This window comes from Mesoplodon densirostris, chromosome 5 (genome assembly GCF_025265405.1).
Source record: "Mesoplodon densirostris isolate mMesDen1 chromosome 5, mMesDen1 primary haplotype, whole genome shotgun sequence".
In the NCBI taxonomy this organism is placed as follows: Eukaryota; Metazoa; Chordata; class Mammalia; order Artiodactyla; family Ziphiidae; genus Mesoplodon; species Mesoplodon densirostris.
Window position 1 is genome coordinate 111788364 of NC_082665.1, and position 25521 is coordinate 111813884.

Below are 25521 nucleotides of genomic sequence, written 5' to 3' on the forward strand. Positions count from 1 at the left end.
CTGGAGAGATCTAAGGGGTGTATCCAAGTCTTGCAGATAGGGGGCACTCAATAAACATGTTTGTATAGAGCACAGTGTAGTAATAATTAACACTATATACATGATGACTACAACTCCTGACTCTTTACACAGTAAAATATCATTCAATAAAAGAAAACTTTTTTGTCCTGAGTTTTCAGTTTCTTACTTACAAAATGCAGACATAGATAAATGATGTGATGAGATCCCTATGCCTGCTGAGATGCACACCCTGTGTTCTCAGACTGAGATATTAATACATATACCACAATGAATATGTTTAAATAAAAGCCAAGTGAGAAAAACAACCCATAAACTTTACTTTTTATATTAAAACAAAATGGGCATTCTGTGGAATAAGATGCAACAAATCGTACAGGGATTTTTAAGATAAAAATATGATATGCTGAAGTCACTTCTCAGTTGTGGCAGCTGCTTCAGAAGATTATTTGAGCATTTCTGCTTCATCGAGATGAATGTGATGACAAGCAAAACAGATCAGCTTTTTAGTTTCCATGGGGTTTTGATAACTGTTGGGCAAAAAGCTTGGTTCTGAATCAGATGCTGGCGGTACCTATAGTCCCGGAATGTGTAAGCAGGAGGCTCCTTCCAGCATTCATTGGCCTCTGGATCCAACAGGCAGTTATCAGCATGGATGGGATGACTGAGGTCATTTCTTCTATCCTGTTGACCTGCCAGAAAAGGGAACAGGGAAGCATGAGAAATTGAATGCTGCAACCTCCAAGAGCAAAGCTGGCAATCTGTCTTCTCTCATGGCTGGTGCCCCTTGAAAATTTGAGGATCAGAAGGCAGAGCAGGCTAAAGAACACTGGGCAAGCACCGTGAAGAGACTCTGGTCCTGCTTTGATATGAACTTGATGTAAAAAAACTGTAGGCAAGTCACACCTGTCTCTTCAGCTATAAAAGTTCTCTGATATAAATATACATGCAGAAAGTCCATGCATTTCATGGGCTGTACTTTGTGTGGGGCAGTCAAAGGATGAGGATAAAATGCAAATGTCAAAAAAAAGATTTGATGCAGCTGAAGGTTCACAAGTGGAAAAGTCTACTTCTGTGACATTCTCTCTCCCCTCCTCCTCAGGAGGGTATAGAAGAGAAGATGTAGAGAAAAAAATAGTGATGCCAGGGAATGAGGAGGTCTCTGCCTTTTTAAGAACATTTCTTTCAACAATCCTTTTCATCTTCTATGCTTCCCCTCAATGCTGGTGGGCATAATGGTGACTGTAATTTCCATGTTCTTGAACCCTGAAAAGTGAAACCTAGAGCAGAAAGGTATTCTTCTGTGTGATTGTAGCAAACAGAAGAAATGGATTTGAAAGGGAAAATAGGCAGCGTGATGGTCTTCTAATACTTTAGGGGACCAGCAAAGTAGGAAAAGAGGGAAGGGAAAAATCAGAGTGAGTAAGCTTTTGTTTTAGAAATGTAGAACCCTTCTGAACCGTTAGACTGACATGTTCATAGAGCTTTGTTCTGCATTGTTTTCTTTCTCATTTCACTGTGGGTAAAAGGGAACACGTTCAGATTCTGGAATCTCACCAGACAGGGCTGTGCGGCAGACCATGTGTGTATAAGAAAAATACAGGGTTGAGTTCAGCATGAAATAGGATTCGACAATCTTTCGAGCCTTCTCGCTGATGTCATAAAACAGACGGGCACTCTTCAGGGAGACTCGGCCTTCATAACCAAACTGAAGAAAAAGAAGAACATTAGAAACCACTGGGTTGATTGGAATGCTTAAGGAAACCAGATGCTAGGTTTATTAAGCCAATATAGGATGCTCATCTCTCCGTTGGCTCGTGGGAATACTACTACAGACTTGTGGATTTGGTTTAGGAAAATGAGGGAAAGTTGAAAGCTAATTATTCCTCTCCTCTTCTCTCAAAACACTTTCCTCACTCTTCTACAAAAACAACTCTCAGGGCTTCCCTGGTGGCGCAGTGGTTGGGAGTCTGCCTGCCGATGCAGGGGACGCGGGTTCGTGCCCCGGTCTGGGAAGATTCCACATGCCGCAGAGCGGCTGGGCCTGTGAGCCATGGCCGCTGAGCCTGCACGTCCGGAGCCTGTGCTCCGCAACTGGAGAGACCACAGCAGTGAGAGGCCCGCGTACCGCAAATAAAATAAAATTAAATAAAATTACAAAAAAAAACACCTCTCACAGTACAGACTGATAATTTTTTTAGTACGTTTTCACCATTGGATCTTGAGCTTCTTGAGGACAAGGGGGTTGTGTATTATTTGTCAGATGCAAATCTAGGAAATAGAGTTTGATCAATTGATAACCAAATGGAGGAATGATGGAGTGATTAAAAACAATGAAGGTGCCATTTCATACTTGCTCCCTTCAATGACCTGTTAGGTCTATATCTTAAACCCTTCTCTTCCCTGTATCTGCCATTCCCAGAAGATCCTGGGTTGACAATTAGGAATTCAAATCCAAAAGAAGTTAAGTTTTACTTTGAGTGCTTTCAGGACAGTTGCACCTTCAAACTTTTCATTGGGTGTATGGGGTGAAGTTTTTCCTCTGTATCCATCACCAACAAGCATGATTCCCTAGAAGCAAAATACAAGGTGCTTTATTAATGAGGATTATGAATTCATCACATCTCCCTTTCTTCCTTGACTGCCAGAAAGCTGAGAACCAAAGTCAATACTCAGAACCATCTCCATTTTATTCTAGGATTCAGTATCATTAATTTTTCCAACCAAAAGAGGGATCTTTATTTAACTTTCACCCCGCATTTTCATTATAAAATGGTGCCACCACTTTCTGTAGAAATAGGTAGAACATAAATAATTAACATATTGATTAATTATTGATAAAAATAAAGAGACTTTTCCAGCGACTTTATATGATAGGCAGGGCACATGCTGGATACAGTTGTCCTAGGAATTAAGCCTCTAGCTCTTCCAGACCCAAGAGCTATGTCCAGAGCTGGACAAAACTACAATCACCCCAACCCAAAGGCTATGAAAGTGCCTCCACAATCAATGTCCTTGTCCTAAAGAAAGTAACGTTTCAGGCCTGGTTTCCTGGCTCCAAGTAAGTCCAGGACCAAAGTTCTTCCATGCTCAGGCCAGACCAGCGCAGTGGGCGTCCCGGTCCTCACACTAGCCACGCTGTGTAGCTCCCGGCACTGTTCTTCCGACAGGACGTTATCCAGGAGGACGCGCTGAGTCCCGTTCAGCTGCTCGGAGTTGTAGACGAACGTGATGTTCTCATAGAGCAAAGGGCCACCTGCGGGGACAAAACACATTGTTGTCCTTGTTACCTCTGTCCCCAAGGTGGGAAGCACAGAACACCCAACAGCTTTCAATGTGCAGTTCAGGAGTCAGTTTCCTCACGAATATTTAGGAGTGCAAAGACAAATTACAAATCTGGAAGCCTGAGAAACGCAATATGGATTCAAGAAAAAGGCAGATGTCTGGCTACCAGGTTTCCCCATGATGTTGTAATTAATGTATTACATTTGTATAGGATTTGGGGATTGATAAACTATTTTTTTTCACTTGATTCCAGGGATGCTCCTGCAAAACAGACTGGGCATCTCATAGGATTCTTCTCAGTGAAGACTTTCCAGAATTTTCTCAGCAGTGGGCCCCTCCCTTCTCCGCAGCCCTGGGTTCCTACCTCTGCCACAACATCTCATTCAATTACTGGATGACATGACATCACGTTCGGTAAAGACTTTTTAAAGAGATAGCAGGACAACCAAACAATTGAAAAAAGAAAAAAGAAAGAAAGAAAGAGAAAAAAATTATTTGACGGCATGTTTGTGTCCTCAGTTCCAGCAGTATCCAGAGCAAAACCTTCACCAAGTAACTCAGGGAATAAATGCCCATCAGGACAGTCATAACCAAGTCACCTGACTCCTTCCCAGTCTTCTTTCCACCATCTACTGACTCTGGATGGTCTGACTTTTGGAATATTTCTTTTTCTCTGCTCTCTGGGCAAATTATATATATATATATATATATATATATATATATATATATATATATATATATATATATATATATATATATATGTATATATAATCTCCCCCACAGGGGAGTTTCCTGTAGGCACCTGCTCCCTCACTGGACAGAGCTTACAACTTTATAAAATTAGCTCCATATTGGCTCTTCAAAGCATTATGCTTTGGGGCTATGTTTTAGGTGGCAAAATTACAAAATCTAGACCTGACATGGTTCTTTCCTCATAGAGAATAGGAGTGAAGGACAAAGCCTCTGATGGTGAGGAAATCTTCCAATGTAGCAAAGTACAAACACCTTGAACCAGAAAACTGAATAGAAAAGTAAAACTTGTTTTTCTCCTCTTTATAATATTCCTCCTAAAGGACCTTATGCCTGTCAACAAGAGCAGCTCACCATGGAGGGCATGGGGGTGAGGAGGGCTCCTCCCATCCTCCTCAGTTGGGCAATGGTCACCAGCACACTGGTCTAAAACACATCATTGAAGGAGAAGGAGACAACTGAAGTGGATGTCTACTCTTTGGCTTTAAAACAGATTAGTCAAACTAGGGAACAGCACTGAATGTTATTAGTCCAGTTGGGATAAAAGAGTTACTACAGCCCATGATTAATGGAATATTAAAATAATGGGAGACTGTTTCTCAATCTTGAGTAGTGTATGGTTATGTGTTAAAGCAAAAGTTCCCTAAGAAGCTTCAGTGCTGACAAATTATTTGTACTGCAGTTTTACTTCCATGTTTGCAATCAAAAAACTGTAAGTACAGTATTTATTTTTATAGCTTCATACAACTGTCATACCCAAACCAATTTACAAGATTAAATAAAAGCAAGACCATAAAACCAGCTAAATTCAAATTAACAATATTAATAAAATGGTTAATGTTATTTTGTGGAAACTAAAAAGCAGTGTTCCACATGAATTTTCTAATGAGTGATCTGGCCCTGGTTCTTCTGAGCCAGCATTCCTCAGAGTGCTCTTGGTGAGTAATGACTCATTCTACTACAAGTTTTCTCTGTTGAAACTACTGTGAAATCTTAGTGGACCATGATGAATTTTGGCCTTCATCTGGTCTTAATACATTATTCATAAGTTTGTCCTATTTCAATTCTTATTAGTCTTTGACCATTGAAGTGTTATTAACCCATGCCAATGTGATGGTAACTGCATCCATACCCACTGAGGTATGAAATCTCATGGCAGTCCTTAGCTATAAGTGGTTATTCAGATGACCCACTAGTTGCCCTTCTTAATTTTTTTTCCTCTTAATTTTTTAAATGGCCATCAAAATTTATAAATACAGAATTTCTTGGATTCCAGGAATATATCCACAAGCTCCCAGTTTTAGTATCAATCTTTTGGATGAACAGAAAATACATACATAAATGTCTCTATCTATATCCATCTATATCTATATCTATATATCTCCTACAATTCAATGTTTTTCAAACTGTGTTCTACAGAAAAGTTTTTAATGAAAAAAGAGTTTATTGATCAAATATGTTTGGGAAGTACTAGAGTAAACAAAATTTAAGAGGACTTCTTGGAACTTTTAATATGTGAACAGACATTATGAATATCCTAAATATCAATATAATATGCAGCAGTTCTCACCCTTAAATAAACACAATACCCACCCTTTCTTCCTTCCCTCTTTCCTCCCTCCCTTCCTCCCTCCATGCTTCCTCTCTCCTTCCCTCATTCCTTCCTTCCCCTCTTCCGCTTCTTTCCTCCTTCCCTCCCTCCCTCCCTCCCTCCCTCCTACCCTCCCTCCCTCCTTCCTCCCTCCTTCCTTCTTATGGCAGAGAGACTCTAGGTTGGTCCCTAATGGTCACAACCTCCTGGTACTCATAGGTTTGTGTACTTTGCTTCCCTCAAGTGTGGGTGGCGCCTGGTGCTTGCCTGTAGCTAATAGAATATGGCAAAGGTGATGGAATATCACGTCTTTGATTGGTTACATAACATTGCAACTCCTATTTTGCTGGTTGACTCAGTCTGTTGCTTTCTCAGCTTATAGTCTGATGAAACAAGTGGCTGTACTGGACGGGCTCACACGGCAAGGAATTGAGGGCATCCTCCAGCCAATAGTCAACCAGAAACTGAGGACCACAGTCCAATAGCCTTCAGGAACTGAATTCTGTCATCTGAGCTTGGAAGAAGATAGTTTCCCAGCTTTAGAAGAGACGTCGGCCCTGATCAACACTTGATGGAACCTTGTGACAGACCCTGAAGCAATGGACCCAGCTAAGCTACCCCCATAGTCCTGACCCACAGAAACTGTGAGATAGTAAGCGTATGTTATTGTAAGCTGCTACCTTTGTGCTAAATTTTTTCACAGCATGGAATGGACCTCTTAACAAAAAACACAGTTTGTTTGGTAAAGGTTGCTCTAATCTATATAGTTAAGATCCATAGCCACATTGAGACTCTCCCTCAAATATTCAAAAGTGAATGGCATATTCCATTTCCATTCAGAAACATAGAGGGAGATGTTCCTTCAACAAGAAAGACAAGATACTTGTACGTTCACTGGAAAGAATTTTCTAGTATAAAATTCGAATAGAAATGGAAGACAGATCAAGGGTTTAGTGGACTAGGTTGGTTTGTACTTTGCCATGTTTTTCTCATTTTCTATATTGAGAGTGTATCACTTTAAATATATTAGTTTATTTTCAAAACATGTCTTCAAAAGTTATTTTAAAACATTCAGAAAAATGCCTACCATGCTTAAGCTCTGTATAAGTATTTTCCATTATTATGATGATCATTTTTGAATTGTTAAAATATGCCTGGTATATTGTGTTAAGTTTGAATGAGATATCTTAATAAGCATATGGCATAATGGATTATATTTAAAAGAGAGCTACTGGGATATTGACAATTCCCCCAACCATGGCATAAGCAATATACAAAGATCAGGTGAAGGGACAGAGAGCAACACAGAGTCTAAAATACCTAAATTCTAACAGGTTTGGGCAGAATCTGTACTAGACATCTGCCTTTCATGTAGCTCGCACAACCACCACTAAACCCAGAGCTTCATACAGAGGTTTCCCACATATCCATTTAACAAAAAACAGGCAACTACCTACCCACTAACCAAAAGGAAAACAAAAATAGAAAAGGAAAAATAAATCCTGTCATTCAAAAATGCAAGTCTACCAGCCTATAAATGACTAGTAGCACAACAGACAGAGAAAAACATTAAAATAAAAATAAAAATGTAGTCCAATAAGTTGTGGCTCCTGGGATATGATTTGACAGCTTCAGCCAACTCTTAACCACAGCCTAAGGAGATTTAGTTAAACAACTTAATTCTTCCCTCATTCATAAAGTATGTGCCTGGCTCTGACTCTACATTTGCAATAAAGAGGAATCTTACAGGAAAATGCTCTTTTGTGTTCACTGCCTATGGCTCATGGCAAGAAGATATATTTTACCATAAATATGACAAGGTCATATAAGTTACGACGGGAGTGTGCTAACAAGCCCTTATATGAGCACTGCCCTTTACAGTTTACAAAAGACTTTCATATTCATCCTCTCCAAAGAGTTGCTATCCTTCTGTTACAAGTAAAGGACCATAAGGATCAGAGAGAGTGAGTCTCTAGTTACCCATCACTCTGGAGAACATCAGACTAAGATAGGCTTCCTGACTCCAAGTTCAAAGTTATTTCTACTCTATCCCTGCTGACTCTGGGATTATTACCGAGCAGGGCTTTTGGAAAACTGGTGGTTGAAAGAAGAATGGATAAGTGACAGATGTTTTTAATAAGATGACATGCATATTCCAAAGACTGGAGTCGCTCTGGGGTGCAGTAGCCCTGAGTCACTCCCATCTTAATGCTCAGGAGACATCCAGTATGAATACTACTAAATACTGTTAGGTAACAGAGTAGATGGAAATCTCTTTGTGGAAGATGAGAAAAGCTGAAATATATTCTAATCTGGAAGCACGCATCCTTTCTTGCCTCCCTGACATCTGCTTTCAGCCAGACTAAGATGTTGAAAGTGTTTTCAAATTAGGAACTTTGCTTCTGTCTACCACTGTTCTTAATTTAGACCATATTTTGATCTCTAGTGACTGCACAGAAGGCTTTCCAGTAGGTTCCCAGGGAACATCCTATGATTCATTAGCCCATTCAATGGCAGAAATGATAGAATTTGGCAACCCAGTCAATCATGACCTTTCTCCATCCTGTGTAGTTTTCTGTTCTACTCTTCCCATTAGCCTTCTTAGTCATTTGCTGGACATCAGATCCCCTGGTAGCCAGGAAAAAAATGCTTTGAAATTTGGCAACTGTCCTGGAGCTTCCCAAATGTTTACAGCAAAGTGCCGGCTTACTGGCATCTACTTCCTGGGTGATTTCTCAGCTTAAAAAGCAACTTGAACTCTGGCTGACCATGAAGCTCTCTGGCACTTGTAAAATAGCTTGGGCTTTGTGACTACAAACTGAGGTCCAGGTCAGATTAGATGAGCATATTATCCTGTTTACTGCCTCAAACTGACTTGGAAGCTGAGGAAGGAAAGGGCTGGGAAATGTGAGAGCTGCAGAGAGCCAGAAGTTTTCAAATCAGCTAGAGGAATGTGCTGACATCTCTCTTGTTGGGGAAAGGGGGACTGTATTTATTCTCAATGAAGGTTTTTTAAAAACCTCTTCTTATCTTGCAATTATTTAATCAATAGGGGATACATTTCAGATATCTAGACACTGCTATGTTCCATCATCAGGTGAAGAACAGAAAAAAGGATTTGGATTCAAAAGCCTGCTTAACCTATTACAAGCTCTGAGGCTTTGGATAGGTCACTAAATCTCTGTGAGCCTCAGTTTTCTTACCTGTGAAGTGGGGGACACTTTTCTCACAGGAGACACTGCCAGTATTAAAATGAACTGTGGATAAATTTGCTAGGAAAATTGTAAAACATATAGAAGTAATAATAATTGTTAAGGATTACTACTGTTGTTAGTACTACACTTGCTAATAAGTTATGATTACAAGAATGTTTGGCTCTATTTAAAACCTACGTTGGCAACACTCCACCTATGACTCCAGTCATTTTGAGGTTATGTAAACAGGCATCTAATATCCTGCTGTCTCCATCTCTGAGCTTTTTGTGTCCTTTGTTTCATCCACTTGAATGGTTCCCTCCACACTTCTGTCAATCTAATCTAAATTCTACTGATTTCTCTAAGCCCTGATCAGATATGTGCCTCAAGGATCTTAAGTTAACTAATATCCCGTGTTACCTGTCTCTTCAAGTTTCCCCGATACACAGTCTATTCCATGCTCTCTAGCACTCCCCTCCAAAGTGAGAGAAGTAAGCCAGGTAACCTCTCCAAGCCTCGGGTACTCAGCTGAAGATGGCAATGATCATACAGTCCCTGCCTAGCTCACAGGACTCCTGTGAGTGAATTTGGTAGCACTTTTGTTGAAAACCAAAAGCAGTGATATACACAACTGAGACATTCTTATTTTTGAGACTTGCTTTCAGAATTTTATGAACTGGAGTAGTTTAGTCCTATTCTTTATTTTTTAGTGAAAATGGGTTCTGCCCTGATATGGGTAAGAACTGGCCAAGTCCCAGCCTCCCCTTCCCCTCCTTCTAAGAGTAAAAGTGCAATAATACTTACCCTCTCTTAGATCTCGTTCTATCTTGGGTGATGACTTTTTCCGCGTTGATAATCCATGAATTGCTGTCCCCTCCACATTCACTCCTGAAGGAACCCTGCCCATTCAAAAAAAAAAAAAAGTTGAAATAGCAATATCCCATTGAATAAAAATGTTCAAAGGCAAAGGATACCTTACTCAGGTAGTCTATGACTTCATATTGTATATTTATGTGGTTCACAAGTCCACTTCTTTCAAGATCAAATTAGATGCCATTGCCTCCATGAAGCTCTTCTCTATTTTCCCAATGAGTGTGCTCTATTTCACTTCTCTAAATCTTCTTAGCAACCTTTATTGCAGTTCATTGTATCCATAATGTAAACCCCTTGAGATTAGACTTTGAGTACCAACAGAGCATGAAACAATGATCACGTGCATGTTTACAATGCTCAGAGTGTTGTATTATAAGTGTTGAATAAAGCGCATCACTGAAAGATGGTTGAATTGAAATAAATCATGTCCGAGTGTAGTGGTTCTCAACTATTCCAAGATAGAAGACATGAGTTTGTGTCAAACCTTGTGAACACACACAATAGCATGATACCCTTTCAATATATACAAACTGAGCAAATCCAAATATGCATATACATTCTTGGATCTCTTGAAATAATTTGAGGTCACCCAGGGGTTGAGCCCTTGAAGCTCAGTGACAGACCACAAGATTTTGAATAAGAAGGTCTGGATCTGCCAGTCCTTCATAGTGAGATACTGAGTCCTTTGCCTTGTCAGGGCCTCAGTTTCTGATTTTGATAATAACCTGGACCTCAAAATCTTGTGGACTAAGAATGCCACCTGCCATATCAGTAAATGAAGGATGTTGTGACCATCAAGCCATCAGCCACTACAGCCTCCCCTGATGGTGAGCCCTGAAGGAACTGAGGATGGGAAAAGGATACCCACCATCAAGCAGTCAGGCACTGCAACCTCCCCACAATGGTGCACCCTGAGGGGACTCAGAATGGGAAAACACAGGACAATGACCCCAGAGAGCTGAGGTGCATATCAAAGGAATGATTTCAATGATCCCAGGCTCTTGAAATCTTCCCATACATAGAAAAGTGTAAACCCTAAATTAACTAGGGATGTCTGGTTTTCTTTAATTAACAGTAATATTTTGCTATTCTGACTGTCTGCTTTTTGTTACAAAACTCCTATACATCCTGGCTCCTCCCTTAACTCTTGGGAGCAGTCCCTCAGAGCCATCTGAGAGGCTGTTTCCTGGGCTTGAAGTCTTCAGAAAATCCACTGAATAAAACATAACTCTCAGTTTTAGAGTGCATTTTTTTTTTCAGTTGACAACCTCAAACGTGTAACTCCAAGATTCTATGGCTCCTTGAAATGCTCAGAACATCTAAACTGACTTTTGACATCTATCATTTAAAAAATTGAGTTTTCTTCAATTCTGATTGAGTTCATGACACTTAATATTTTAGCTTGCTGTAAAACTTTCTGAGCTTGATGCTTTCAAATAAATGCAGTAAGAAAATTTAGCATGAAAAAGATAATTTAATTGTTTTTTTCCTATTAAAAAATCAAAAACAGCATCCAACTTTCTCTGATTTAGAGTCACAGAACATTTAGCCATTAGAGATCACCTGATTCAACCTCTTGATGTGTGGAAAAGCATGAGACCCAGAGAGGAAGATAAATTATTTAAGGTGCCTTGGAAATAAGAGGAAGAGCTGGGACCAGAATGAAGAACTCCTAATTCCCATTTCAGAGCTCTTCTAATTATATCCTTTTGCCTATTTCATAGAGCCCAAGTTCTTTATAATAAATATGATTCTAAGTATTTCTTCTCATTACAAATAAACATTCTAAATGGAGAACTTACTGATTCTCATCCTGTCGTCCTCCATATTGAATCCAATAATTCTGTTTTAAATTAAAAAAAAAAAACTCAGTAGTTTTGTCACTAAAATTCCATGTACAGAAATAAGATAAAACACTCAAAAGACCTAAAATATTAGAAAACTTGCATATTATATAAAGCTATAATATGGTATTTATTTTAAAATTTTAATAAAAAAGAAGGCTAAGGTTGGTGCAATTTTGGCTAAGACAAACTGGATTTTAAAAATAGCATGGAATTAGCCTGGGCATCCATCCTTTTGTCTAAGAAAGTGATTTAGAATTTGGTAACAAGAAGACACTTAGAAGATAATTAAGTATAACTCCTTTCACTTTTATAAATAAAATAAATAAACAAAAAGTCCAGTCTGGTTAATCATCTGTATAAGTCCATAAAGTAAATGATTATTTTCCCTAGGGTTATTTGGGATAACATAACTTTCAAAAATAGTAATACCGGATATAAACATATTAGAAATATTACACTAGAAATGTACATTAAAAGTATCCTAATTTTAAAAATGTGTCAATAAAAACATAACTAACAAAGAGACAAAAAATGTGTTACAAATAGGATATATTATAATCAGTGCTTTTTATATTAACTATTAACATGTACAGTATATAAAGAACTTATATAGCAATGAACAGATAAATGAATAAAATACTTGTCCAGGTAAACCAAATGAGAGGACAAATACTTAATAATAATTTGTGAAAAGTTGATTTTTGCTAGTAATCAAAGGAATACAAATTTAAACAACAGTGGTGCACCATTTTGTACATAATATATTAGGCATATGAATGAGTTCAAGATGTTGCTTCTCATTGTTGAGATGTTGATGGTAAAACCATAAACTTTTATGAACCATTAGTACCAGAAAACTCTCCTAGAAAAAATATTTCAAAAATTTTAAAACTTCTCATATACTTTGATGGCAGAGTTAACCCACTTCAGGGAATTTATCCTATGGATATAGTTCAGTAGAAAGAAAAATGCTTAATGCATTCATCTGGGCACAAGAAAACAAAAATAAGTAAGACAAATGTTCAACAGCAGGAAAAGGATTAACTTATTTATTGTACGTCAACTATAGATGTAGCTAAAAATAATTTTGAAAGCTGTAAAGATATAGAAATTGCTTATGCTACCCCAAATAAAAATCAATCAATAAAAATAGAAATCTATATATAGAGAGGTACTACTTCTACAAAAGGGATGTCTTCATATGAAGAACGTTTAAAAGACAACATGGAGGACTTCCCTGGTGACACACTGGTTAAGAATCCACCTGCCAACTAAAAGCTGACTCTTTGACAAGATAAACAAAATTGATAAACCATTAGCCAGACTCCTCAAGAAAAAAAGGGAGAAGACGCAAATCAACAGCATTAGAAATGAAAAAGGAGAAGTAACAACTGACACTGTAGAAATACAAAGGCTCATGAGAGATTACTACAAGCAACTATATACCAATAAAATGGACAACCTGGAAGAAATGTACATATTCTTAGAAAAGCACAATGTTCTGAGACTGAACCAGGAAGAAATAGAAAATATAAAGAGACCAATCACAAGCACTGAAATTGAAACTGTGATTAAAAATCTTCCAACAACATAACAGACTTCCGGGTAAGATGGCGGAAGAGTAAGACGCGGAGATCACCTTCCTCCCCACGGATACACCAGAAATACAGCTACACGTGGAACAACTCCTACAGAACACCTACTGAACGCTGGCAGAAGACCCCAGACCTCCCAAAAGGCAAGAAACTCCCCACATACCTGGGTAGGGCAAAGCGGAGAGATTCCCGCACAGGGGATCGGTGCCGAGCGGCACTCACCAGCCCGAGAGGCTTGCCTGCCCGCCCGCTGGGGCGGGCGGCGCTGGAAGCTGAGGCTCGGGCTTCGGTCAGAGCGCAGGGAGAGGACTGGGGCTGGCGGCGAGAACTCAGCCTGAAGGGGGCTAATGTGCCACAGCTAGCCGGGAGGGAGTCCGGGAAAACTCTGGAGCTGCCGAAGAGGCAAGAGACTTTTTCTTCCCTCTTGGTTTCCTGGTGCGCAAGGAGAGGGGATTAAGAGTGCTGCTTAAAGGGGCTACACAGACGGGCGCGAGTCACGACTGAAAGCGCGGAGCCCAGTGACGGGCGTGGGACGCTGGGGCTGCTGCTGCCGCCGCCAAGAAGCCTGTGTGCGAGCGCAGGTCACTGTCCACACCGCCCTTCCGGGAGCCTGTGCAGCCCGCCACTGCTGGGGTCCCGGGATCCAGGGGCAGCTTCCCTGGGAGAACGCACGGTGCGCCTCGGGCTGGTGCAACGTCACGCCGACCTCTGCCGCTGCAGGCTCGCCCCGCACTCCGTGCACCTCCCTCCCGCCCGGCCTGAGTGAGCCAGAGTCCCCGAAGAGGCTGCTACTTTAACCCTGTCCTGAGAGAAGAAGAGATGCCCTCCGGCGTCCTACACGCAGAGGCGGGGCCAAATCCAAAGCTGAGACCCAGGAGCTATGAGAACAAAGAAGAGAAAGGGAAACCTCTCCCAGCAGCCTCAGAAGAAGCGGATTAAAGCTCCACAATCAACTTGATGTACCCTGCATCTGTGGAATACATGAATAGACAACAAATCATCCCAAATTGAGGAGCCAGGAGTCAGTGCTGTGCCTCTGAGGTGGGAGAGTCAACTTCAGGACACTGGACCACAAGAGACCTCCCAGCTCCACATAATATCAAACGGCGAAAATCTTCCAGAGATCTCCATCTCAACACCAGCACCCAGCTTCACTCAACGACCAGCAAGCTACAGTGCTGGACACCCTATGCCAAACAACTAGCAAGACAGGAACACAACGCCACCCAATAGCAGAGAGGTGGCCTAAAATCATAAAAAGTCCGCAGACACCCCAAAACACACCACCAGACGTGGACCTGCCCACCAGAAAGACAAGATCCAGCCTCATCCACCAGAACACAGGCACTAGTCCCCTCCAACAGGAAGCCTACACAACCCACTAAACCAACCTTAGCCACTGGGGACAGACACCAAAAACAACGGGAACTACGAACCTGCAGCCTGCAAAAAGGAGTCCCCAAACACAGTAACATAAGCAAAATGAGAAAACAGAAAAACACACAGCAGGAGAAGGAGCAAGATAAAAACACACCAGACCTAACAAATGAAGAGGTAATAGGCAGTCTACCTGAAAAAGAATTCAGAATAATGATGGTAAAGATGATCCAATATTCTATTTCCCAGATCCAAAATCTTGGAAATAGAATAGACAAAATGCAAGAAACAGTTAACAAGGACCAAGAAGAACTAAAGATGAATCAAGTATCGATTAAAAACACAATAAATGAAATAAAAAATACTCTAGATGGGATCAATAGCAGAATAACTGAGGCAGAAGAATGGATAAGTGAGGTGGAAGATAAAATAGTGGAAATAACTGCTGCACAGCAAAATAAAGAAAAAAGAATGAAAAGAACAGAGGACAGTCTCAGAGACCTCTGGGACAACATTAAATGCACCAACATTCGAATTGTAGGGGTTCCAGAAGAAGAAAAGAAAAAGAAAGGGACTGAGAAAATATTTGAAGAGATTATAGTTGAAAACTTCCCTAATATGGGAAAGGAAATAGTTAATCAAGTCCAGGAGGCACAGAGAGTCCCATACAGAATAAATCCAAGGAGAAATACGCCAAGACATATTAATCAAACTGTCAAAAATTAACACAAAGAAATCATATTAAAAGCAGCAAGGCAAAAACAACAAATAACACACAAGGGAATCCCCATCAGGATAACAGCTGATCTCTCAGCAGAAACTCTACAAGCCAGCAGGGAGTGGCAGGACATAATTAAAGTGATGAAGGAGAAAAACCTGCAACCAAGATTACTCTACCCAGCAAGGAACTCATTCAGATTTGATGGAGAAATTAAAACGTTTACAGACAAGCAAAAGCTGAGAGAGTTCAGCACCACCAAACCAGCTTTAAAACAAATGCTAAAGGAACTTCTCTAGGCAAGAAACACAACAGAAGGAAAAGACCTACAATAACGAACCCAAAACAATTAAGAAAATGGGAATAGGAACATACATATCGATAATTACCTTAAATGTAAATGGACTAAATGCTCCCACCAAAAGACACAGAGTGGCTGAATGGATTCAAAACCAAGACCCATATATATGCTGTCTACAAGAGACCCACTTCAGACCTAGAGACACATACAGACTGAAAGTAAGGGGATGGAAAAAGATATTCCATGCAAATGGAAACCAAAAGAAAGCTGGAGTAGCAATTCTCATATCAGACAAAATAGACTTTAAAATAAAGACTACTAGAAGACACAAAGAAGGACACTACATAATGATCAAGGGATCGATCCAAGAAGAAGATATAACAATTGTAAATATTTATGTACCAAACATAGGAGCACCTCAATACATAAGGCAAATACTAACAACCATAAAAGGAGAAATCGAGTAACACAATCATAGTAGGGGACTTTAACACCCCACTTTCACCAATGGACAGATCATCCAAAATGAAAATAAATAAGGAAACACAAGCTTTAAATGATACATTAAACAAGATGGACTTAATTGATATTTATAGGACATTCCATCCAAAAACAACAGAATACACATTTTTCTCCAGTGCTCATGGAACATTCTCCAGGATAGATCATATCTTGGGTCACAAATCAAGCCTTGGTAAATTTAAGAAAATTGAAATTGTATCAAGTATCTTTTCTGACCACAATGCTATGAGACTAGATATCAATTACAGGAAAAGAGCTGTAAAAAATACAAACACATGGAGGCTAAACAATACACTACTTAATAAGGAAGTGATCACTGAAGAAATCAAAGAGGAAATTAAAAAATACCTAGAAACAAATGACAATGGAGACACGACGACCCAAAACCTATGGGATGGAGCAAAAGCAGTTCTAAGAGGGAAGTTTATAGCAATACAATCCCACCTTAAGAAACAGGAAACATCTCGAATAAACAACCTAACCTTGCACTTAAAGCAATTAGAGAAAGAAGAACAAAAAGCCCCCAAAATTAGCAGAAGGAAAGAAATCATAAAAATCAGATCAGAAATAAATGAAAAAGAAATGAAGGAAACGATAGCAAAGATAAATAAAACTAAAAGTTGGTTCTTTCAGAAGATAAAAAATTGATAAACCATTAGCCAGACTCATCAAGAAAAAAAGGGAGAAGACTCAAATCAATAGAATTAGAACTGAAAAAGGAGAAGTAACAACTGACACTGCAGAAATACAAAAGATCATGAGAGATTACTACAAGCAACTCTATGCCAATAAAATGGACAACCTGGAAGAAATGGACAAATTCTTAGAAATGCACAACCTGCCAAGACTGAATCAGGAAGAAATAGAAAATATGAACAGACCAATCACAAGCACTGAAATTGAAACTGTGATAAAAAATCTTCCAACAAACAAAAGCCCAGGACTAGATGACTTCACAGGCGAATTCTATCAAACATTTAGAGAAGAATTAACATCTATCCTTCTCAAACTCTTCCAAAATATAGCAGAGGGAGGAACACTCCCAAACTCATTCGACGAGACCACCATCACCTTGATACCAAAACCAGACAAGGATGTCACAAAGAAAGAAAACTACAGGCCAATATCACTGATGAACATAGATGCAAAATTCCTCAACAAAATACTAGCAAACAGAATCCAACAGCACATTAAAAGGATCATACACCATGATCAAGTGGGGTTTATTCCAGGAATGCAAGGATTCTTCAATATATGCAAATCAATCAATGTGATACACCATATTAACAAATTGAAGGAGAAAAACCATATGATCATCTCAATAGATGCAGAGAAAGCTTTTGACAAAATTCAACACCCATTTATGATAAAAACCCTGCAGAAAGTAGGCATAGAGGGAACTTTCCTCAACATAATAAAGGCCATATATGACAAACCCACAGCCAGCATCGTCCTCAATGGTGAAAAACTGAAACCATTTCCACTAAGATCAGGAACAAGACAAGGTTGCCCACTCTCACCACTCTTATTCAACCTAGGTTTGGAAGTTTTAGCCACAGCAATCAGAGAAGAAAAGGAAATAAAAGGAATCCAGATCGGAAAAGAAGAAGTAAAGCTGTCACTGTTTGCAGATGACATGATACTATACATAGAGAATCCTAAAGATGCTACCAGAAAACTACTAGAGCTATTCAATGAATTTGGTAAAGTTGCAGGATACAAAATTAATGCACAGAAATCTCTGGCATTCCTATATACTAATGATGAAAAATCTGAAAGTGAAATCAAGGAAACACTCCCATTTACCATTGCAACGAAAACAATAAAATATCTAGGAATAAACCTACCTAAGAGACAAAAGACCTGTATGGAGAAAAGTATAAGACACTGATGAAAGAAATTAAAGATGATACAAATAGGGCCTCCCTGGTGGCGCAAGTGGTTGAGAGTCCGCCTGCCGATGCAGGGGATACAGGTTCGTGCCCCGGTCTGGGAGAATCCCATATGCCACGGAGCGGCTGGGCCCGTGAGCCATGGCCGCTGAGCCTGCGCGTCCGGAGCCTGCGCGTCCGGAGCCTGTGCTCCGCAACGGGGGAGGCCACAACAGTGAGAGGTCCGCATACCGCAAAAAAAAAAAAAAAAAAAAAAAAAGATGATACAAATAGATGGAGAGATATACCATGTTCCTGGATTGGAAGAATCAACATTGTGAAAATGACTCTACTACCCAAAGCAATCTACAGATTCAATGTAATCCCTATCAAACTACCACTGGCATTTTTCACAGAACTAGAGCAAAAAATTTCACAATTTGTATGGAAACACAAAAGACCCCGAATAGCCAAAGCAATCTTGAGAACGAAAAACGAAGTTGGAGGAATCAAGCTCCCTGACTTCAGACTATACTACAAAGCTACAGTAATCAAGACAGTGTGGTACTGGCACAAAAACAGAAAGATAGATCAATGGAACAGGATAGAAAGCCCAGAGAAAAACCCACGGACATATGGTCACTTTATCTTTGATAAAGGAGGCAGGAATGTACAGTGGAGAAAGGATAGTCTCTTCAATAAGTGGTGCTGGGAAAACTGGATAGGGACATGTAAAAGTATGAGATTAGATCACTCCCTAACACCATACACAAAAATAAGCTCAAAATGGATTAAAGACCTAAATGTAAGGCCAGACACTATCAAACTCTTAGAGGAAAACATAGGCAGAACACTCTATGACATAAATCACAGCAAGATCCTTTTTGACCCACCTCCTAGAGAAATGGACATGGGACCTAATGAAACTTAAAAGCTTTTGCACAGCAAAGGAAACCATAAACAAGACCAAAAGACAACCCTCAGAATGGGAGAAAATATTTGCAAATGAAGCAACTGACAAAGGATTAATCTCCAAAATTTATAAGCAGCTCATGCAGCTCAATAACAAAAAAACAAACAACCCAATCCAAAAATGGGCAGAAAACCTAAATAGACATTTCTCCACAGAAGATATACTGACTGCCAACAAACACATGAAAGGATGCTCAACATCTTTACTCATTACAGAATGCAAATCAAAACTACAATGAGATATCATCTCACAGCAGTCAGAATGGCCATCATCAAAAAATCTAGAAACAATAAATGCTGGAGAGGGTGTGGAAAAAAGGGAACACTCTTACACTGCTGGTGGGAACGTGAATTGCTACAGCCACTATGGAGAACAGTATGGAGGTTCCTTAAAAAACTACAAATAGAACTACCATATGACCCAGCAATCCCACTACTGGGCATATACCCTGAGAAAACCATAATTCAAAAAGAGACATGTACCAAAATGTTCATAGCAGCCCTATTTACAGTAGCCCAGAGATGGAAACAACCTAAGTGTCCATCATCGGATGAATGGGTAAAGAAGATCTGGCACATATATACAATGGAATATTACTCAGCCATAAAAAGAAATGAAATTGAGCTATTTGTAATGAGGTGGATGGACCTAGAGTCTGTCATACAGAGTGAAGTAAGTCAGAAAGAGAAAGACAAATACTGTATGCTGACACATATATATGGAATTTAAGAAAAAAATGTCATGAAGAACATAGGGGTAAGACAGGCATAAAGACACAGACTTACTAGAGAATGGACTTGAGGATCTGGGGAGGGGGAAGGGTAAGCTGTGACAAAGTGAAAGAGCGGCATGGACATATATACACTACCAAACGTAAGGTAAATAGCTAGTGGGAAGCAGCCGCATAGCACAGGGAGATCAGCTCGGTGCTTTGTGACCGCCTGGAGGGGTGGGATAGGGAGGGTGGGAGGGAGGGAGATGCAAAAGGGAGGGGATATGGGAACATATGTATATGTATGACTGATTTAATATGTTATAAAGCAAAAAAAATTTAAAAAAATCTTCCAACAAACAAAAGCCCTGGACCAAATGGCTTCACAGGCAAATTCTATCAAACATGTAGAGAAGAGCTAACACCTATCCTTCTCAAACTCTTCCAAAACATAGCAGAGGGAGGAATACTCCTCATTCTATGAGGCCACCATCACCCTGATACCAAACCAGACAAAGAGGTCACAAAAAAAGAAAACTACGACCAATATCACTGATGAACATAGATACAAAAATCCTCAACAAAATACTAACAAACAGAATCCAACAGCACATTAAAAGGATCATACACCATGATCAAGTGGGTTTTATCCCAGAAATGCAAGGATTCTTCAATATACATAAATCAATCAATGTGATACACCATATTAACAAATTGAAAGATAAAAACTATATGATAATCTCAATAGATGCAGAAAAAGCTTTTGACAAAATTCAACACCCATTTATGATAAAAACCCTCCAGAAACTAGGCATAGAGGGAAATTACCTCAACATAATAAAGGCAGTATATGACAAACCCACAGCCAACATTGCTCTCAATGGTGAAAAATGAAACCATTTCCACTAAGATCAGGAAAAAAACAGGTTGCCCACTCTCACCACTCTTATTCAACATAGTTGTGGAAGTTTCAGCCACAGCAGAGAAGAAAAAGAAATAAAAGAAATCCAAATTGGAAAAGAAGAAGTAAAACTGTCACTGTTTGCACATGACATGATACTATACATAGAGAATCCTAAAGATGCTACCAGAAAACTACTAGAGCTAAACAATGAATTTGGTAAAGTAGCAGGATACAAAATTAAGGCACAGAAATCTCTTGCATTCCTCTACACTAATAATGAATAATATGAAAGTGAAATTAAGAAAACTCTCACATTTACCATTGCAACAAAAAGAATAAAATACCTAGGAATAAACCTACCTTAAGAGATGAAAGACCTCTATGCAGAAAACTATAAGACACTGAAGAAAGAAACTAAAGATGATACAAACAGATGGAGACATATACCACGTTCTTGGATTGGAAGAATCAACATTGTGAAAATGACTATACTACCCAAAGCAATCTACAGATTCAATGCAATCCCTATCAAACTACCACTGGCATTTTTCACAGAACTAGAACAAAAAAATTCACAATTTGTATGAAACACAAAAGACCCCGAATAACCAAAGCAAACTTGAGAAAGAAAAATGGAGCTGGAGGAATCAGGCTTCCTGACTTCAGACTATATATACTACAAAGCTAGAGTAATCAAGACAATATGGTACTGGCACAAAAACAGAAAGATAGATGAATGGAACAGGATAGAAAGCCCAGAGATAAACCCACGCACATATGGTCACCTTATCTTTGATAAAGGAGGCAAAAATATACAATGGAGAAAAGACAGCCTCTTCAATAAGTGGTGCTGGGAAAACTGGACAGCTACATGTAAAAAATGAAATTAGAACTCTTCCTAACACCATACACAAAAATAAACTCAAAATGGATTAAAGACCTAAATGTAAGGCCAGACACTATAAAACTCTTAGAGGAAAACACATGCAGAACACTCTATGATATCAATCACAGCAAGATCCTTTTTGACCCACCTCCTAGAGAAATGGAAATAAAAACAAAAATAAATAACTGGGACCTAATGAAACTTAAAAGCTTTTGCACAGCAAAGGAAGCCATAAACAAGATGAAAACACAACCCTCAGAATGGGAGAAAATATTTGCAAATGAAGCAACTGACAAATGATTAATCTCCAAAATATACAAGCAGCTCAAGCAGCTCAATATCATAAAAACAAACAACCCAATCCAACAATGGGCAGAAGACCTAAATAGACATTTCTCCAAAGAAGATGTACAGATGGCCAACAAACACATGAAAGGATGCTAAACATCACTAATCATTAGAGAAATGCAAATCAAAACTCCAATGAGGTATCACCTCACACCAGTCAGAATGGCCATCATCAAAAAGTCTACAAGCAATAAATGCTGGACAGAGTGTGAAGAAAAGGGAACCGTCTTGCACTGTTGGTTTGAATTAAATTGATAGAGCCACTATGGGGAACAGTATGGAGGCTCCTTAAAAAACTAAAAATAGAACTATCATATGACCCAGCAATCCCATTACTGGGCATATACCCTGAGAAAACCATAATTCAAAAAGAGACATGTACCACAATGTTCATTGCAGCACTTTTATTTATTTATTGTTTTTTTTTTTTTTTTTTTTTGCAGTACGCAGGTCTCTCACTGTTTTTGCCTCTCCCATTGCGGAGCACAGTCTCCGGATGTGCAGGCTCAGCAGCCATGGCTCACGGGCCCAGCCACTCCACGGCATGTGGGATCCTCCCAGACCGGGGCACGAACCCGTGTCCCCTGCATCAGAAGGCAGACTCTCAACCACTGCGCCACCAGGGAAGCCCATTGCAGCACTATTTACAATAGCCAGGACATGGAAGCAACCTAAGTGTCCATTGACAGATGAATGGATAAAGAAGATGTGGCACAAATATACAGTGAAATATTACTCAGCCATAAAAGGAAACAAAACTGAGTTATTTTTAGTGAGGTGGATGGACTTAGAGTCTGTCTGTCATACAGTGTGAAGTAAGTCAGAAAGAGAAAAACAAATACTGTATGCTAACACATATATATCGAATCTAAAAAAGAAAAAAATTGGTTCTGAAGAACCTAGGGGCAGGGGGGGAATAAAGACACAGATGTAGAGAGTGGACTTGAGGACACGAGGAGGGGGAAGAGTAAACTGGGACGATGTGAGAGAGTGGCATGGACATATATACACTACCAAATGTAAAATGGATAGCTAATGGGAAGCAGCCACATAGAACAGGGAGATCAACTTGGTGCTTTGTGTCCACCTAGAGGGTTTGGATGGGGAGGGTGGGAGGGAGACACAAGAGGGAGGAGATATGGGGATATATGTATATGTATAACTGATTCACTTTGTTATACAGCAGAAACTAACACACCAGTGTAAAGCAATTATACGCCAATAAAGATGTTTAAAAAATTTTAAAAAAAGAATCCACCTGCCAGTGCAAGGGACATGGGTTCGAGTCTTGGGCGAGGAAGATCCCACATGCTGGAGAGCACCTAAGCCTGTGTGCCACACCTACTGATCCTACACTCGAGAGCCCATGAGTCACAACTACAGAGCCCACATGCCACAACTACTGAGCTCATGCTCTGCAGCTACTGAAACCCACATGGTCTAGGGCTCGTGTGTTGCAACAACTGAGCCTGTGTGCTGTAACTACTGAAGCCTGCATACCTAGAGTCCATGTTCCACAACAAAAGAAGCCACCTCAATGAGAAGCACACGCACCACAAAGAAGAATAGCCCCTGCTCGCCACAACTAGAGAAAGCCAGAAAGCCTGCACAGAGCAAGATCCAATGCAACCCAAAAAAATAAGAAAAAAGAAGGCAACAGAGACACGTGGAAAAAAGTAGTCAGCATGATAGGTAGTACGATTGTGACTGATTCTGTTCTTTTGAAGTCTTTTTATTGTTTAAAATGTTTAAGAGAAATGTTTAAAGAAAATACAAAATATTGCATACAGATATTAGGAAATAAAACAATCTTGAGGCAAACATATCATATTCAAAACATTTCTTTCCTTTTCAAGTATATTTGCTTTTGACTTTAGCTCTCAGTGACATGGAAATCTGTTAGTCTTTTACAGTTCATCACATATACAGGGTAAACACACCCTCCCTCCAGTGTTTGTTTACAAAAGGCAGGGGATTATAATCTTCAACAAAAGGGGCTGGACAATACAATCATAAATAAGAAGTTCACCGAATAGTTCCTTTAAAGACCTTTTCCTCTCTCCTCTTTGTTCTTACCGGCTCAGTGTATGAAAATCCCAGACCCTCTGCAGCTGATTTTATTAGTTCTGATTCCAGTTTATGATGCTTCACAAACATCGCCAAATCCTACAAAAAAAAAAAAAAAGAAAATGTATACTTAAATAACAATTAAAAGGTATGATTAATGTTCAAGTGGAAATAATTTTCTTTAGACAGTAGCAAATGAGCTAAAAAAAATATTCACAGTTGCAAAAAATGTCTCTATCTCTGTAGATTTTCACAAGCTAGCACATAGGTGAAAAACACACTTTTAGCATTACTAATTAAAGTTGCAAAGAACTGAGTCCTAGAACTTTTACTAAATTGTTAGCTATCTTTAAGAGAAGTCTTATATTTTTACCAACTCTCCCCAGAGCACTGAGCAGAATAATGAGTTTCTTCTCAGAACATGGGTCTTACCTCTCTGGCCTGGATAGATGCTGGGTCAGTGCTGTCATCCAACAGACTCTCATAGTAATCCACATTGTCTCTGACATCCTCGTCATCTGGATGGAGTAGAAGATAGGCCTTGGCACACTCCAAGGCTTTCACATATTCGCCAACTGAAAAACCCAGGAGTTGGGGCATTAGAGTCAGCCTAGGTTGGTCTACAAAATTTTTAAAAGATATGTCAACATGTCCATGAGAGTCAGCATGAAATGATCAGTAAGAGGGAAGATGCTACCTACTGTATAGCACAGGGAACCCTACTCAATACCCTGTAATAACCAATATGGGGAAAGAACCTGAAAAAGAATGGATATATGTATATGTATAACTGAATCACTTTGCTTTACACCTGAAACTAACACAACATTGTCAACCAACTGTACTACAATATAAAATAAAAATTAAAAGAAAAGAGGGATGATGCTGTGAGGTTGAGTAGAAGCAGCAGAAATAGTTGTAGATGAAAAGAAGGACAGGATTTCAGGTATTCCAAAGGTACTAACTTCGGTCTGCTATGCTGCAACAAATTATCAAAGGCTCCACCTGAAGATATTTGCTGGCAACTTACATTATTTAATACAGAGTAGAATTTTTGAAGTTAATTCTGATTTTTGTACTGAATTTGAAAACATGATATCTAAGACCAATTTCAGCAATCCAAATTCTATTAATTGCTTTTAAACCTAAGATGCTCACTCTTTCTTTCTCAATGAGATAAATGGAAATTAAAACTTTATTGAGGGGCTTCCCTGGTGGCGCAGTGGTTGAGAGTCCACCTGCCGATGCAGGAGACACGGGTTCGTGGCCTGGTCTGGGAAGATCCTACATGCCGCGGAGCGGCTGGGCGTGTGAGCCATGGCCGCTGAGCCTGTGCGTCCGGAGCCTGTGCTCTGCAACGGGAGAGGCCACAGCAGTGAGAGGCCCGCGTACGGTAAAAGAAAAAAAAAACTTTATTGAGATATCAATTTTCACGTAATGATTTGGGAATATTTAAAATTTGATAATATATTCTGTTGCTGTGCAATGAAAAGTGTACTCCGTGTTGAGAAAAAAATCGGCAACATCTGTCAAAATTACAAACAAATAAACCATTTGATGCAGCAACTGTACTTCCAGAAATTTATCCTATAGATATTTACATGCAAATGTAAATGACATACAGGAAATATTATTCATTTGATCATTGATTGTAATAGTAAAATATTACAAGCAGCACAATGCTCATCA

General features: G+C 39.5%; 1 protein-coding gene across 1 annotated transcript in view; it reads right to left on the reverse strand.

Moving 5' to 3' along the window:
- P3H2 (prolyl 3-hydroxylase 2) overlaps positions 1-25521 on the reverse strand; it is a 164450-nt gene that overhangs the window by 11551 nt on the left and 127378 nt on the right. The window contains exons 5-12 of the mRNA XM_060099290.1: positions 24265-24407; positions 23842-23931; positions 11514-11554; positions 9643-9737; positions 3147-3274; positions 2494-2589; positions 1576-1726; positions 593-710 (exon numbers count right to left, since the gene is read on the reverse strand). Of these exons, the coding sequence (XP_059955273.1) occupies positions 593-710; positions 1576-1726; positions 2494-2589; positions 3147-3274; positions 9643-9737; positions 11514-11554; positions 23842-23931; positions 24265-24407 (862 nt within the window). The remainder of the gene's footprint in view (positions 1-592; positions 711-1575; positions 1727-2493; positions 2590-3146; positions 3275-9642; positions 9738-11513; positions 11555-23841; positions 23932-24264; positions 24408-25521) is intronic.